This window comes from Gobius niger (genome assembly GCF_951799975.1).
Source record: "Gobius niger genome assembly, chromosome: 9".
NCBI lineage: Eukaryota > Metazoa > Chordata > Actinopteri > Gobiiformes > Gobiidae > Gobius > Gobius niger.
Genome location: NC_136860.1, coordinates 10,044,472 through 10,061,774, shown reverse-complemented (window position 1 = coordinate 10,061,774; position 17,303 = coordinate 10,044,472). Strand labels below are relative to the sequence as shown.

Sequence of the window (17,303 nt, the reverse complement as noted above, 5' to 3'; positions counted from 1 at the left end):
AAGTGTAAATGGTTAGCTCAGTTAAATGCTAATCTGTGATAAAAGACCGTTTTTAATTGGTGTCATCGAAATCCCCAGTTTCCGACAGAAGAAGCACATGAACACAAACCAACTTGGGGAAAATGAGCTCCCCATATCACACATCAACATCAAACTTGTAAGATAATCACATGTTTCACTTTTTTTTTTATGCGTTCATGAAGGTTTTGCGGAACATACAACAGTAATCCCTGTCGTCGCTCCTGTAAAGAGTGAGAAAGACAAGACAGCTGAGCATTTGTTCAGAGAATATTTATCTTATTACAGTTGACAGATGTTTGACTTATGACTAAGATAATTGTGAAGTATTACAGTTTTTCTGATACCATTCCAATCTGATGCCAATACTTCTGCCCGGAGTTGCTGCCGAAACCAAGTACCAGTCCAATACCACGTATTGAGTAAAATCAATAGCTCAAAGAGGTCAAACAGATATTTTCTCAGTGATTATTCCAGATGTTAGTGTCTGTACAAGCCCCAGAGTCAATATTTAGACTGCTCTGGTCGTTAGCGTTAGCATTAGCACATCATACCTGCAGTTCACATCAGTGGGATTTAAAGGTCCTATATCATGCAAAATCGACTTTTTGGAGCTTTTAGCCATGTTGTTATACAATTTCCTTATCAAAAACACCCCCAGAGTGGTTTTTGGCTTCATTCACGCAGTTCTCGCCCTCTCCTGGTAAACGACTGACTTGTGACACGTTTTTACGTCATATTGTCAAACAGGAAGAGCCCGATGTCTGTAATATAATGCCTTACAGCCTGATTCATTTTTTCATTATTTCTGTTGTTAGAAAGAAATGAAAAAAAAAAGGAATTGCCTGACATGTCCGCGCTGCCCATGCAGAGCAAACAAACTCGCCCCCTGAGTGTCAGAACAGATGTCATGTTTACACTGAAAGTTGTGAAGGAGCTCTTTCTAACCTACTCTGGACACGCCTGTTCTTTTTTCTTACCCAACAATAATGTCACGAAGAAAAGCGCTACAGGACTTTATTCAACCTCCCTAAAGAAGAGGACACTCGCCAGAAAGTTCTTTCCGGGATTCAGCGACTATCAGCCAAAATAGTGTTTTTTCTGTGACTGTCTCTGATGGATGTTTGGTGAACCTTCACCAGAATCAAAGTTGATTAACTTTTATAACCAACGCGAGTCCCATAATGTAAATATCCGATGGAGCGGCCAGGACAGAGCGGTGAATCACATGTTAGCTTGTGTGTTAGCCATTGATGACGCTGAGTTACAGATGTCAACTCCTTATAACTGCATTGTGAAGTCACTTCACTTATTGCTGTGATATTTCTATTTCTTTTACTGCTAATTTTGCATGGGCGGATCAGCTCGGAGAGAGGGGCGGAGTTAACTGGATCGAAGCGTTGTGTCTTCTGGGTTTGCAAAATACCTCCAGAAAATACTTATATTTCTCCCAAAAATCGTACTCCATAGTGGTAGAGGTACAATATATCATATAAATGCCTATACTTTATTTTGGGATGGCTAAAATAGCATGATACATGATATATGACACTTTAAGACTACCTTGTGACAATACATTGTGATTCTGGTGTAATGTTTGGTACTCGCTGAAACCCTAGTCCCTAAACCTAGCCCAGCTTGGTAGACAGTAGTTGGGGTGGCTAATCACATTCCCGTACCTTTTTTTATCAAGCGCTTACTTTGCCTTAAAATAGACGTAGCTCTGCCAAGTCAAGTCAACCCAAAACGGGCGCGTATTTTGGAAAACATCATGTCCCAGCTGTCAGAGCCAAATCAAAGGAAAACTGATTTACCAATTGTAGCAACCTTTTTCATTTGCGCCTACAGTCTATTGTGTCGTAATGATGGCTTGCATTGCACATTCACCGCGGCATGTTTCTCTAAATGCTGTTTATTTCAGATGATCCTCCCCGTGACACCCCCGTAACGTCTCTCATCAGAGATAAATACGTGTTTGTGCCGAGCGTTTCATGTCCCACTCGAAAGCACGTGTTCTGTCAGCACAATCATCAGTTCAGCTCGCAGACGAATCAAAGACGCATAAACACCACCGACTTGGATATAAATGCGGTGATTACCGACATGGGGTGACTGGGGGAGGTTTGAGCCTTTTTATCAAGGCACGCCATGTTGTGAAGGCAGTTTGAGCACTGACATAAGTGAGTAAAGACGTGTGGAGTTTGAAAACGGGGAGGAGCTGGAGAAGGAGGGACAGTTTCAAACTAACCAGTTTTGGCCAAAGCCCAGTTTCGTTACTTAGAAGTGCTGATAGTACTTACCAAATAGTACCCCAATATAAATTAAGGAAAAAGTACAATTCAGTGAAAAATACAAGTAAAAAGTACAACTAAGTGTGAATAATCATGTTGAAGCTTAAAAAATACGAAGAACGCGACTGAATTCACAGTCTGTACGGAAGCACGATGGGGACAAACCTTCCATGTCGTGAGTTAGCGGCATTGCTAGCACATCAGCGCAGCGCCACCTGCTGTTCTGGAATATTCATCACAAGGCTTTTAAATGGGACCCACAACCAACCTTGCACTTTTTACACTTGGAGATACACTTTCAGAATACTACTGAAAGGGACTATACAGAGTTTAAAAATGTTAAAACTAAGTATTTTCCTCCCCCTACATGTTCCAGCCATGTCCTAATGTGTAGAATGACCTGTTCACCACAACTGCCTCTAAAATCCTGCACCGTCACTCAAAAACGCGTTACTTCGGGTCTGAAGTGCCGTCATGCACGAGCTTAATATAGAAGGTGCAGTTACATGTAGGACCTGAGTTGGCAGCAGTGAGTATAAAATGACCAACATGCATCTAGTCACTTTAAGTATAGATCCTTGTGTAACAAAATGTATTTTGTCCTTATTTAGTATACTGTAAACGCAGACATTTGTGGAAATACTACTGTGCATCTAAGTATTTAAAGTAGATTTCCACCATATGAGTCATGATATTCATGCATGATCCTGCATGGATCGACAGATGGGCGACAGTGGCGCAGATGGTAGAGCGGGTCGTCTCATGATCGGAAGGTCGGGGTTCGAATCCCACCTCCTGAAAGTGCACACTGTCATTGTGTCCTTGGGCAAGACACTTCACCCACATTGCCCCTAGTGTCTGCGTACATTGGGGTATGAATGGGTGAGTGGTTCCTTGCTGTAAAGCGCTTTGAGTGCCTAATGTAGGTGGAAAAGCGCTATATAAGTTGAGACCATTTACCATCCTCATGATCATGATTGGTTGATCATTTTATTGTCATTTCATTGCTGTTTTAGCAAATTCATGTTATATTTATGTGAACCTCATGATCATGATGAATCAGTGAGATTTTCATGTACATTCATTACAATAGTTAGACGTTTCATTCAGAGATGAAGTCGTCCATGAACCAACATGTGATCATGTTTGTTCCTGAGAAGCCATGATTTAGTAATGCATTAATGTATCATGAACTCATGCATTGATTGAAAAATCATGTATGAACTCATGTACCATCATTATAAAGTGTTACCAAAAGGTTATTAAAAAGAGACCAAGTCTGTGTCTGATTATGAAGTGGCAGCACGGTAGCACAGTGGTTAGCGCTCGTGCTTCACAGCTAGAAGGTCCCGGGTTTGATTCCCACCTGGATGGAGCCTTTCTGTGTGGAGTTTACCTGCTCTCCCCATGTGTGCGTCTGCTCAGTGGGGCTTTCCTGGTTAAATAAAGGTCAAACAAAACAAAAAAGTATACAATAGACAATACACAGACTGAGTGTTGTGCAATGTGCTAATTAACTCTTCCGTTAGTAAAGTTAGGAACAAGTCAACAGTTTAAGCTTTCAGTCACCAAGCAAATTTCAAATTCAAGAGCCTGCACTTCCTGTATCATTCAGTGTCTATTTTAAAAAGTATCACATGATCTTTTTGTGTCTTCCAGATGCCTACCCAACCTGTGTGAACATGAGGGTCGCTGTCTGCAGACGTGGAGCTCCTTCTCCTGCGACTGCTCGGGGACCGGGTACTCGGGGGCCACCTGCCATAACTGTAAGCACTGCACCTCTACTTAGCTCACTGTTACGCTCTGCGTGGCTGTGTTAGTGCGTACATTGTGTCATACTGGTTTTTCCACTGTTCCGTAACCGGCACACATCATGCAGTTTTGACTTTAGACTTTTGAGCTTTACGGCGCCAGTGCCTGTGCTGCCTCCAGTCGTTGCAGCTCAGTGGCTGAACTCTGGAAGTTCTTAGCTTTCAGATGTTCACACAAACCTGAGCTTGTGTTGATGTGCAGCTTCGAGCAGCCCAAGTTCAGCTGTAGTGACTTTTAAGTTTACTCTGTCAATGTTTTAGTGAACAAATATGCTGGAGAGCAAATTAGTTCTTAAGCCTTTATGAACTCAGAAGACAGTGATGACAGGAGAGTCACACAACAGCCAGCTTATACAGCACAGAGACTGGTTTTATTAGCCCCACTTCAAAGCATTTGTTGCCAAATAGACACCAAATCCTGCACAGATGCAATGTATGTATTAGCTATAGTGACAAGTATATGACGGCCATTGTCTGGCTTTGCTCTGTTGTCACTCTGAAATGACTGTCTCGTCAGCAGGAGGCCACATACCTCATATATTGACGTTGTAAACCAGACAGCTGCTCTCCCACTTTTTTTTAATTGGGACAGTGCACATTAATCAACATGTGTTTTTTTTCAACATGTAAATGTGCCGGAGTTAGCCATATAGCTAATTTTCATCGTATGGTATGTTTTTTATTTAGACAGGGACAGTGCACAATTTAACATTGACCAAAAGGAAAGATGCTTTGTACCAGGTTATAGCAAAAAATGCTCATTTCCACCTGTAGTCCTTGGGCAGGTTGATGTTGCAGTACAAAAGCTGATTTTAAATGTAGATGAATACTTGACCATGGATTTATACATTTTGGCATAATTAATAACACACATTTAATTTAAATAAGATTGGAACATTAGAACATTTTCTACCGGTCCTTTTTCTAGGTGAACGGTCGCTCCCACATGACGTTGTGCAAGTTTGTTTTTCTAGAAGCCATAACATCATCCATTGTCCCATGGCAGGTTGATGTAAAAACATATAGAATAAGACATACAACAGGCACAAACATACAGCAAAAAACACCATCACAGAGATATAACAAAACAGTGAATGATGAATAACAACATATAGTTAAATATGTAAAAATAGGTCAGTTTGCTCAGCTAAAAGATCAGAAAAGGACAATCTCCAAACACCACAATCTTCCACACAGCAAGACATGTGTCAGTGGTTGGTGACTTTAGGCCATGTTCACATGACTGATTGTCCAAAAGCCACTTCTTCACAGAGTTTCTAAAAGTATGGCATGAGGTCAGGTTCCTCAATTCTGTTGGGACCAAGTTCCAGGAGTGAACTGCACGTATTGAGAAAGCAGATTGTCCAAATGAAGTCTTTCTAAATGGGATTTTACAGTCTCCTCTGCTTTTTTTATGGTTTTATGGTTTTATAGACCATAATTACATCTGAACACGTTACGTTAATAAATAATTACAATAGTGATATGAATTGTTCTTTTTGTCTAATGTTTTTACTGTCTGCTTATAAAGTCTTTCTATGGGCAACAATGTGGTCTTGTCGTCAAACAGTAATTAATATGCGAGAGAATTGTGGCATTTAGGAACAGTTTTGAATAGGGCTGTGCAATTAATCGAAATTCGATTACGATTTCGATTATTACACTAGACGATCACAAAAATAGCATAATCGAGAACAAACGATTATTAAGGATGCCCTCCCGCTCGTCCATCCAAAGCGCAAAAAGTCCGTCCTGCGCGGTTTGTGTGACGCGTCTGATCAGCTGAAACACCAGCGCAGCGTGACAGAACTGTAAATAATGTTGTACTAATATTTTTTATACCTAACTCTTGAGACAACGCCACTGTTAAGAGCTCACCTTGTGCTGAAGGAGAACAGCTGTTTTAGAAGCCTCGACATCCTTTGCTCAGGCACTGGTTTTGTTTAGTAGAAAAGTCTAAAACTCTTCTTCAGGAGCAGATCAACGGAGCTCAAAGCAAACTTATTATATCATGCCACTGAGATGATTGTTTCTGTTCCCTTCGCATTTCACGTGCTAGAGGCTCAGGCTTTGGTTTGACATAAACACATTAGCGCGGCTCTGTTGGACAGGTGTGAGGGCTGGCCAGCAGGGGGCAGGTATCCCTATATGATTAGTTTAGAAACGTGAGCATGTTAAAAAAAAAAAAATGCTCTTATTGTCCAAAGAAAATGTAGTCCATAGTTGTTTTTTAAAATAATAATAAAAATGAATAAATAAATAATAATAATATTTTTTTTAAGGCCACGAATAATCGTTTGAATAATCGTGATTTCAATTATTACTAAAATAATCGTGATTATTATTTTTTCTATAATCGAGCAGCCCTAGTTTTGAAGCATCAGTCGTTAAGTTATTTCTAATGTGTTTAAAATAGGCTAAAAGAACAAATGATACTATTTTCAAGATGCATGAACATAGAGATATAGTCCACAACTCCATGGGCTATATGCACACGAGTATCACGTATTTCCCTATGAGTTTGTAGCGGTGTCTTGTCCGAAAACACAAATAGATCAAGATTCCATGGCTGAGGGTGAGTTACTGATGGACCGCTCAAAACAGAATCCGCCTGTCTTTAGTATAAGTACTGTCTGTGATGTTTTCTTGAACTATTCGTTGATTTGTGCAAGAGATCGCACTCGAAAGAGCCTATTAACATGTAAGTTTGAAAATAAAATCTTTGCGCCTCTCACAGCCAGCCGTAAAAATATTATTTCTGATTAATCGATTGCCAAAATAACCGTTAGTTGCAGCCCTAGTTTACTCACAATTGACTCTTGCTTTGTTATTACCAGAGGTGGGAGACTCGAGTCACATGACTTGACTCGAGTCAGACTCAAGTCAGACTCGAGTCGCAAATTTCGGGACTTGAGACTTACTTGACCAAAGCTCCAAAAAGACTCGACTTGACTTGGGACTTGCTGTTTGTGACTTGAGACTTAACTTGGACTTGAGGGCAATGACTCTCAATGACTTGCTGTGACTTTATAGTTTTTATTTATTTGAGTTAAACTGTCGAAAGATCAGGATTAATTTTGTAAAAGCAGCGCATCTTTGTTTACATTATGGTAATTAGCAACATGCGTGTTCGTTTAACCGACGGAGCGTCTAATCAATACAGCGCGAATAGGCAGGAGAAAATACGACGTGTTTCTTTGGATGCATTAAAAGTTTTGTAAAGACAGTGAAGAGGAGGAGATTTATGGACAGGAAAACTTTTGAAGCAATGGACTGGACCTACAGCGCAGACGGAGCCTCCAGAACGACGATGCGTAAGAGCTGATTAATCAACAGGAATCTTGGGGCTTTTCGATGTTTTAAGGCGTTCACACAAAGTTTACAGCATTTAGAGGCTATTTTACGCATCCTCACAGAGCCCAGTGACAGCGGGACTGAAGGCTACGCGGAATTTGAGCAGGGGCGAATCCGAGTATACACGGGCTGGGGCAGTACAGGGAACCACTGACAGAAAAACTGCCAGAAACTAACAAAAATAAAAAATATTGTTTGATATTTATATTTATACATGAGCTGCTTTTCCTTGTAGTGTGAAATATAAATGTCAAACAAAATGTTTTATTTTTGTAAAGACTTTTTTAAGTCGGCCCCCCCGGGCCCCCTTCCTTAAAATGCTGTCCCAGTAATTTTGTACATAGACTGGAGCATTTGAAATATATATAGTTTGAATTTTTTGGTGATTAAATATTAATTAAACTTTAAATCCAAATCCATGAGATTTTAAAAAGTTTGATTTTAGCCTAAATGTTCAAAATCGTTATCTTGAGAAAGCACTTATTATTTTCAAGATTAAACACATTTTGAAAAGTAGACACACTGGCGTTTGTGACTTGAGGTGACTTGCCGGCTAAAGCAAGACTTGACTTGACTTGACTTGACAAAAGCTATGACTTGACTTGAGCGCAGGACTGATTGACTTGGACTTGCTTGGGACTTGGACCTTCACGACTTGGACTTGACTCGAGACTTGCATTTACTCCCACCTCTGGTTATTACCCAATCTTATCAAAATTGTGTGTCTCGAAAACACGACCACTAAACGATTTGTGGATTTATGAAAAAACCCTTTCTCCCAGTTGTTTCATTGCACTCATAGCAACATTCTCTAACTGCTTGCTGAGTTGTACAGCATCTCAAACACCAGCAGGTACTTCACCACTGAAAACTAGGACCTGGCTGCATATAGACTGAGCAGAAGCAGCTTGTCAACGTGCCCGTTTCGTCTCCTATAGTCTATAAACAGGCTGCGGTTGTTGGAGGGAGTCGGGGGGGCAGGCGGTTCAGAGGCGGTGACAGCGCGGCCCACAGAATGAGCTGCGAGCGCTCGGGTTGGGAAAGTGGAGTTGTCAGAGTGAATGCTGATGGGTGTGCTTTATATGCTGCTCCTGTGTCGGGGCACATGTGAGGGGAAACACACCGGCGCTCGCTGGAAGCTCAAACGACTCACACGTGCTCAGGTAGATAACACAGGCAGTTTGACGGTTCAGTGCATGGATTCACCTGCAGTTTGTTTTTTCTAAAATGTCTATATGATTTGTGCCATAGGGTGATTTTGACAAATGACATTCGGTTCACACTGGAGTCGCCCTAAGTATATTTGATCAGCACATGTTTGCCGTCGAATTTTGACTGATACGCTCCTTCCTCCCAGAATTTGATATGAACCTGAGTCAGTGTCCCTTCGCCAGCTGCACAAACGGGTCAGATTTTCCCAGAAAGGCACTGTGATTCCGTTCACATGGACCAAAGCTGGGGACCAGTGTTAATTTTGACAACATATTTTATTTTAGTTTTAGTCTTAGTCTTTTGACTAAAATGTAATTTAATTTTAGTCTAAAAAATCTTTTCAATTGTAGTCTAGTTTTAGTCGACTAAAATTGCATGTCAATTTAGTCGACTAAATTTAAAGCAGTACTAAGTAACTTATTTACCTTAATAAATCCTTTCCGTTGTCCCTGTGGAGGTAATACAAGTGTTTATGGGATGATTGGAGGGTCTTTCATCTCCCCCTGGTGTCTCTGGCCAGAAAACCATGTTTGCAACTTGACTGCCCCCGGTGCGGAGAAAGCAATATACACACTAATGTAATCACGAAGAAGAAGCTAACATGCTAACGGGCAAAGCTAACTGCGGGCTAACGTCACTTTAAACAGTATTTACAGCCAAGTTTGAGTGATTTTTTTTTTTTTTTCGTTGTATAATTGGATGCACAATATCCCTCTCTCCCTTCGCCTTTTCTGTCAGCGTAGTATTTACTCTCCAATACAATTAATAAATTAAAAAATCGTAACTTGCTACTACACCTGCAGTTGCGCTTATGGCCTCTAGGGGGAAGAGTTACTTAGTACTGCTTTAAGACTAATTTTGTCGGCTTTGCTTTTATAATATGTATCATAATCATATTTAATAAAGCTCTTCTGCTTTATGGAGCTGCTTCCACATGAACAAAGCTCAGAGCTGCTCCTTTGACAGTGAATTTACATGATATGAGGCTCTTTCAGACTATGAATAGAAGTTTGGATGATTTTAGTCTCTTCTTTTCATTTTTCTTTAGTCTTATTTTAGTCAACTAAAATATCTGGACATTTTAGTCATAGTTTTAATTTTAATTTAGTTTTAGTCCAATTTTAGTCGTCAAAAATATCACTTTGACTAAAATTAAGACTAAATATTTTAGTCGACGAAATTAACACTGCTGGGGACACACTAGAGGAGTTTTAAGCACAAATACGAATCGCTCCTGCCAGAGCTACGAGAAAAGTGGCCCAATATGAGTGACAATGTGTGGTGGTTGTCTTTATGGGTGTGGTTAAAATTTTAGGGTTTTCAAAGCTGTTCATGGTCTCGCTTCGTTACATTTAACCCCGATTTACCATACATCGCCCCTGCAGAGCTCTCCGGTCTCCAATCAAATGGTTGTGGACGTGCCCAGGTCTCGGTACAAACAGTGGTGCGATCGTTCCTTTGCGGTGACCGCGCCTAAACTGTGGAACAGCCTGCCCCTCAGTCTGCGTATTTTCACAGATCAGTCCCTTTTTAAATCCAGATTAAAGCAGTACTAAGTAACTCATGCCCCTAGAGGCCATAAGCGCCACTGCAGGTGTCGTAGCATGTTGTGTTTTTTTACTCATTCATTGTCCGTGAGAGTAAATACTACGCTGACAGAAAAGACAAAGGGAGAGAGGGATATTGTACATTGTGCCACAACCCAGTTACACAAAGGAGATTGTTTTTTTTTTCAGTCAAACTGGAACTTAAGTGGCGCTAGCCCACAGTTAGCTTGGCCCGTTAGCCCCTTAGCTTCTTCGTGATTCCATTAGTGTGTATTGGTAGCTCCAGGTCAGAGCAGGGAAAGCTGCAAGTGTGGTTTTCTGGCCAGAGACACCGGGGGAGATGGAAGACCCCCCAATCATCCCATTAAAGGGACTATACGGAGTTTTCGTCCACCTACATGTTCCAGCCATGTCCTAATGTGTAGAATTAGCCCAGACCTGTTCACCACAACTGCCTCTAAAATCCTGCACTGTCACTTAAAGAGGTGTTATTTCGGGCCCGAAGTGTCGTCATGCACGAGCTTAATATAGAAAATGCAGGTACACGTAAGACCTGAGATGGCAGTAGTGAGCATAAAATGACCAACTTGTATCTAGTCCCTTTAACACTTGTATTACCCCCAGAGGGACTACAAAAAGGATTTATTAAGGTAATGAGTTACTTAGTACTGCTTTAAAGACACTCTTTAAATACCTCGAAATCTCTGAATTGTGCCTGGAATGCAATCATTTTGTGTTTTTAAATTGTGTTTTATCCTTCTGTGAAGCACTTATAGAAATAAACTTTGATGGACTGATTTGATCTATTTCAACTGGAAAGAAATACCAAAGTCTTTTTGAAAAGTCCAGGGGATTGCATAGTTCAGGTGGGCCCCGCTCCAGGCCCTGATGAGCTCACAGCAAAAGGAGTTTTCACCGTATTTGTTTCGAAGTGTGCTGTGAATACGAGTCCGTTTCTGGTGGATCTGGTCAAACGCTCGGTTCCAGAGCAGACAGTGAGACCGATGTGCAGTTGTCGATGGCTTGGAGCATAATTCTGGAAAGACGAGGCACCAGACAGTGACAGAGCAGTGCGGTGGCGGGTCCAACCTGGGAGCCTGTAGTAGATCTTGAATGCTCTGTTGTACAGTATCACCACAGGTTCCAGGATTTCCACACACAAAGACAGTACGACAGGGTGGAAAGAACTATTGCGACAGCGGGTGACAAAAGTGCTCTGATTTCGCTCTGATTTAGTCAGATCAGAGTATTAATTACGATTGTCACTTTTATGTGATGCAACTGCGGCAACAGCCAGTCAGGAAACTCGCCACTATCGTTGCTCCTCTTCACTCGTATCCAGCCTAGAAACCTGGCTCAAAGCGCAGCATCCACACCGCTCCCGTGTTTCGCCCTCACATCTTTGTCCGTGTCCATCTTGCTGCTGATACGAGGCATGAAAGCACAGGCCGCTTGTCCTGTTCAGTATCTGCCAGTTGGATCCTGATGGTCTTAGCCTCACGTTTAAACACATTCCTTCTTTTGAGAGTCTTACGCCAAAAGTGTGCTTTTGGTGACACACCTTTAACCTCAATAAATAGAGATCTCCAAATCTAGCTTGAGCAGCAATGGTTGTGTTTGAGTTGCAACGGCCAGCATTAATCATGAAACAAAAAATGCTCATACTTGCACAGTATGTATAGTTAGTTATACAAACTTCTGAGTTATAGATGAACCAAATCTATTCTCCTGTACTCAGTTGCGAACTTTGATTCATGAAACATTGGCTGTTTCTATGAACAAATGTCCAGCTGTCTCCTTTCGCACATGTGCCCTTTAAAGACGATGTAATGACGATGTAAGACAGCCCTAGAAAGCGGCGCACTCTCTATACAAGCTACCTCCGAGAGGCGTCGCTTGAAGATGGCAAACTGTTTGGTACACAAGCACAACCCCCACATCGTGTGCTACTGTGCAGAAAAGCACCGGGCTCTGTGATTTCTGCTTTTGAAGGAAACAGAAGTTCACGACATGCAGTTATCTTTCAACTCCTCTCAGCTTCTCCCTTCACACAAGCTCACAATAAGAGCCTCCTCCACATACAGAACAGGAACAAGACGGAGGGAAAAAAGAGCTTTGTGCACAAGCCTCAGTGGCAGCACAGTTCTGTTCATAACTCGCTTCAAGCAGCATGTATCGAGAGATAAACTACACTCGCACCGAGGATGTAATGCCTTTTGGAAAGGGTTTCGTTTGTGTTTAATGACTGTAATGTAGTTGTGTTGGCTGCACTGAAACAGAACAAAGGATTACTACAACAAAATGAAATGTTTCGCAAATTTACAGTTAAGTACAGTTTTGTTTTTGCTATTCAGATTTTAGGAGGAGTTCAGCGTTCGTCCACTCGTCTGATGGTCTTCGGTTTCACCTCATCTTGCCACTAATTGTCAGATTGCCCTGTGGCTACATACAAAGCTTAATATCAATGTGAATACAATACAATAGTTGTTGTGTTGACTTATTACAGTTTAAAGGCTGTTTGAGTGTGCCAAAGTTCACCCATGAACACCAACAGGGCCGTAGCCAGGATTTAAAAAACAGTGAGGTCCGGATAATTCTTTAAACCAGGGGATCTGGGGGTCCTCCCCCAGGAATTTTTTAAAGATTCAGATGTAATTTCCTGTATTTTAAGTGATCAAAAACACTTTTGTCTCATCCTTGAGCTATTTTCAAGAATTGCTTTTTGTTGCACCGTTTGGGACCAGGAGGCCTGAGTGAATGCGGTGAGTGAGTGGATGGTGGTCGGACATGCAGATGGTGCAGACTGGCCTCGCTTCCATCAGTCGACCCATGGGCAGTGGGTGCAGCCGTGCACCCCCTGAAGTTTTAGGTGACGAGTCACGTACCCCCCACTTTGACATGATGAATATCACAAAACAAAATATCTATTTGATATCTATTTCATCCATTATTACTGTGAAGCAGGTTTTCTAAACAGTTTTGCTCGCCTGAGTGAGGGACAATAAGAATGTCTTGTCCTAAATAAATACTAAAATATTGAATGAAAATTGTTTTGATAACGAGGCTGTGGGTGTGAATGGGTAAAGCTGAGTGTTTTGCTTCGGCTCATTCTGAACATCGGACTCTGGTTTGGACACTGCACTCTGGCCCCGCCCCCTCTGCGTCGCCCTCACTGTCAAACCACTGGGAGCTACAAAGGTGAATGCGCTGGTTTAAGCTCTCATTAAAGCGAAGATCATTTATACGCAGCACATTACAATCTTTGCATGAGACAGAAACAAAGTGAGTAGCAGAGGAGGAGAGCAATGACGAGGCACAGACACTTCTCCTCTCGCTCCTCAGATCAGAATGAGGAAAACTCCTGTTGTAAATCGAGGTCACCGTGACGGTGCGCGCACTGGCTCCTCTCTCTTTATGACAGAGAGCATAGAAATTGCATCTCGATCAAACTTTGGCGCGGTTCATGCGCTGCTGTTGTAGTGAGGCTGACGCACAGCCTCAGCCGCGCCCCCGCCTACGCCAAGTTTTACGCACTCGGGTCCAAAGCAGCTCATGAGGTCCGGTTTTAGAGTGGACACATTTAGGTTCATAACAAGCTCATCCACGTCTGAACTAGAGGCTCTTCCGCCTGTAGAAGCGCGTGTTTACAACATTCATTTGCGCAGGATTCAATGTGTAGAAAAAAAAAAAAAAAGCTAAAATTTTACCGAGGTCCGGACCTCGGTGACCTCAATGGTAGATACGGCCATGAACACCAATTGTGAACTGGTATTGAATCTGATGCCAATACCACTGACTGTTGTGGTGAGTGAGCGAGAGATTCCACGGCATCTGCATGTTCTCTCAGCCAAACGGAGTCCGCCTGGCACCTCGCCCCCGAGAAGCTGAACATCCTATATTTTCATCAAAGTAAAGACCTCTGGGGCTTGCTCTGGTAGAGTCCAGGAGGAGCAGCCTACAGAGCTCGCCTGGCATTAGCCACCCGTAAACTCCGGTCAATTATAATTTCCCTACATGTACGTTTGGGTCTGATCTAAGTGGCAGCGTTACATCGGTTGTAGGTGACGTCAAGCATTTGCGCCGCATTTGCTGGTTGTAGTTTGGCAATGGCGGCGGATAGGAAAGTAATGGAAGCTCTTCAATCCGTTCGGGCTCAGCTCCCAAATATCCGGAAACCTTTTTAGTTTCTGGAATACCTTGGAATACGCAAAATATGCTCCAAAGAGTTATGACAGCTTGCTTCACTCACCCGCATTACATACGTCGCGACCAAACGCTGGCAAAACTCAGATCCAATCGTTTCAAAGGAGTTCACCCCTCCCACCTGATAACGGAGCTCAATTGTGAAGATCCAGACGAAAAGAGTACGAGGGTGTGGTAAAACCAGGCTACTACAGAGCCTCCACATTACGCCTTCACTTAGTCTTTAGAGTGATTTTTTCAGAATTTGGCAACCTTACGGTACGTTATTGTTAAGTTCATTTAAGAAAAAATACAAATAGTGTGCTCTGTGATTGGATTGATATATACAACCTTTTGAGATTTAATTGGCTGTTAGCAAAGTTCCAGACGGTCCTGTTTTTAGGAAAGATACAAAAAGCAGGAGTGGACGACTGGCCAGGCAAGACCAACCTTACAGCACAAAAGCTTTGTATATCATGCTTGATTAGCCACATGCTTTGGACTCGCTGTTGATTCACACACGTGGCATCGTACTGTTATGCGGTATGAGCAGCTACTCTCTACAAAACACCCCTGATTGTGTACCCGGTTGCATTCCACAGCCATCTACGAGCCATCCTGTGAGGCCTACAAACTGATGGGCAGCTCCTCGGGGTTCTACTCCATCGACCCGGACGGCAGCGGGCCCCTGGGACCCACGCAAGTCTACTGCAACATGACAGGTGAGAGAGCGCCCCCCCGCTGCACACATTCAAACGCAATCACGGTTAAATGGTAATCACAGGTCGGCTCGAAACAACTCTGCTTATATATCCCGTGATGTGGATGCTGAGTCCGTCAATGGGAGTGGGGTGGGGGGGGGGGCAAGGAAAGTAAAAACTAAGTGGACAGTTGAGTGTAGTTTCAGACTCTATCACACTCTCTATCGATCCACAGCACCACCAGGTCCTGGGAGAAATCATTACAGTGGACTATAGCCCAACACCGCTGGCACTTACACTCACACACACACACACACACACACACATACTTCCTGTTCCCGCCGCCTCGGTCCAGTGACATGTGACTGCGCCAACACTGCAGGAACACATATGGATTGATGCACTCAAGTCTGACGGTCCCTGAGGCCTGTCTCGTTTGGAGCGATGGACAGGGCTCCATTTGTATTTTGAGTTTCACCAGGTCCTATATCGTACAAAAAACATTTTTTTTAATGAGATTTAAAGCAGTACTAAGTAACTCTTGCCCCTAGAGGCCATAAGCGCCACTGCAGGTGTTAAGATAACATAAGATAAGATAAGATAAGATAAGATAAGATAAGATGATACTTTATTGATCTCACAGATGGAGAAATTGCATTCGATGAGAGAGCATCTGGCAGCAGCACCCATTCAGTGCGCACCACTCTTTTTCCACTCTTTTTTTTGTAGCATGTTGTAGCATCTTGCAGTTTTTTACTCATTAATTGTCTGTGAGAGTAAATACTACACTGACAGACGAGATGAAAGACCCCCTACCATCCCATTAACACTGAAGCAGTTACTTACTACTGCTTTAAACATGTTATAGTGCTAAACCTCATCAAAGACATAGTATCTGGAATGGTGCTTGGGGTATCATCCTTATAAAGCCAGTGATTAGGGGGTCTGTTAGCAATCATTATTAAAGGAATAGGCCACCGTTTTTACATACTGAGATATGTTCTTACCTTAGCTTTGACGAGTTCTTTAGGACCTAAAGAACTCGTCAAAGCTAAGGTAAGAACATATCTCAGTATGTAAAAACGGTGGCCTATTCCTTTAAAACTAGGTCCCGTCCACGCTGTCCGTCCAGTGGAGTGGATCTCTCCTTCTGTGGTTCTCCCTGAGGTTTCTCTTTTCTCCCACTGGGTTTTTTGAGTTTTTCCTCGCAGTGTAGGTTAGTCTAAGGAAGGGCAAGTTTCCATCTGCTGCTGACACTTATCTGGACATTACCTCTGTTTGGACATTACGTTTGCCTGGAAACTATTGCTTGGACATGACATTGTTTTGTTTTATTGTTTTAATTTTTTGGTGCAGCCCTGTGAGGCAGCTCCTGTTGTGATGTTGGGCTATACAAAGCGATTGATTGTTTTGATTTCATTTGATTTCATTTCATTTGATATGGGCTGGACATATGGATCAGCATCAAAAGTGACTTTTTCGTCATGGGTGTTGGTACAATTAAAACTGATACAGCTGTAGCTCTCTACTCTACTCTCTACTCTACCAATTTGTCAGATTTTGGGGTTTGGAACATGGACTAAAGGGCTTTAAGTGATGAATCCGGCGCTTCAACCCCCAAATTTAGAAAGATGATCATGGCATTCACACTGAAAATCAATTTTGAAATTATAAGCAGATTATCTTTGTGTGAATATAGCCTTAGCTCGCTCAAAACACCAGCCCACACTCCAGGGGACGTCCCTCAGAGATGTCCACGAAGCTCCTCTTTGTTTTAATCTGGGTTTGCCCTGATCCACACACTGCCGTATAGTCTGTAAATCGACTGGAAGACAACATTTCTGTCCGCACTCAGGGCTAAAGTTAGCCCTCTGTCGTCAACAAGCCACACGCTAATATGGAGAATACACAAAGTGGGAATAAATGAACAGTGCCCTCGACGGTGCGCCCTTCTAATCCCATCATTCTGCGCTGGCTCCAGGTCGACCCCAATTACACCGTTCAGTACATGTAAAACAGCGTAAACAGCAGCGGGGATTTTCTCCAGGCTTTTAAAATAAATCATAAGGAAGGGGACCAGCGTCTTATCAAGCCGAGCTAAATAAAAATGGATACAAGATCTCTGAACAAAGGGATGTACGATGCTTCTCCGTGGCTTTATCGCAGTAAATGCTTGAGGACTTCTTT

The 17,303-nt window shown here is 42.5% G+C and overlaps 1 protein-coding gene across 1 annotated transcript in view; it reads left to right on the top strand.

Annotated features, from left to right (window-relative positions):
• LOC306967706 (contactin-associated protein-like 5) overlaps window positions 1–17,303 on the top strand; it is a 226,666-nt gene that overhangs the window by 169,385 nt on the left and 39,978 nt on the right. The window contains exons 10-11 of the mRNA XM_079562834.1: window positions 3,969–4,075; window positions 15,018–15,137. Coding sequence (XP_079418960.1) covers window positions 3,969–4,075; window positions 15,018–15,137 — 227 coding nt within the window. The remainder of the gene's footprint in view (window positions 1–3,968; window positions 4,076–15,017; window positions 15,138–17,303) is intronic.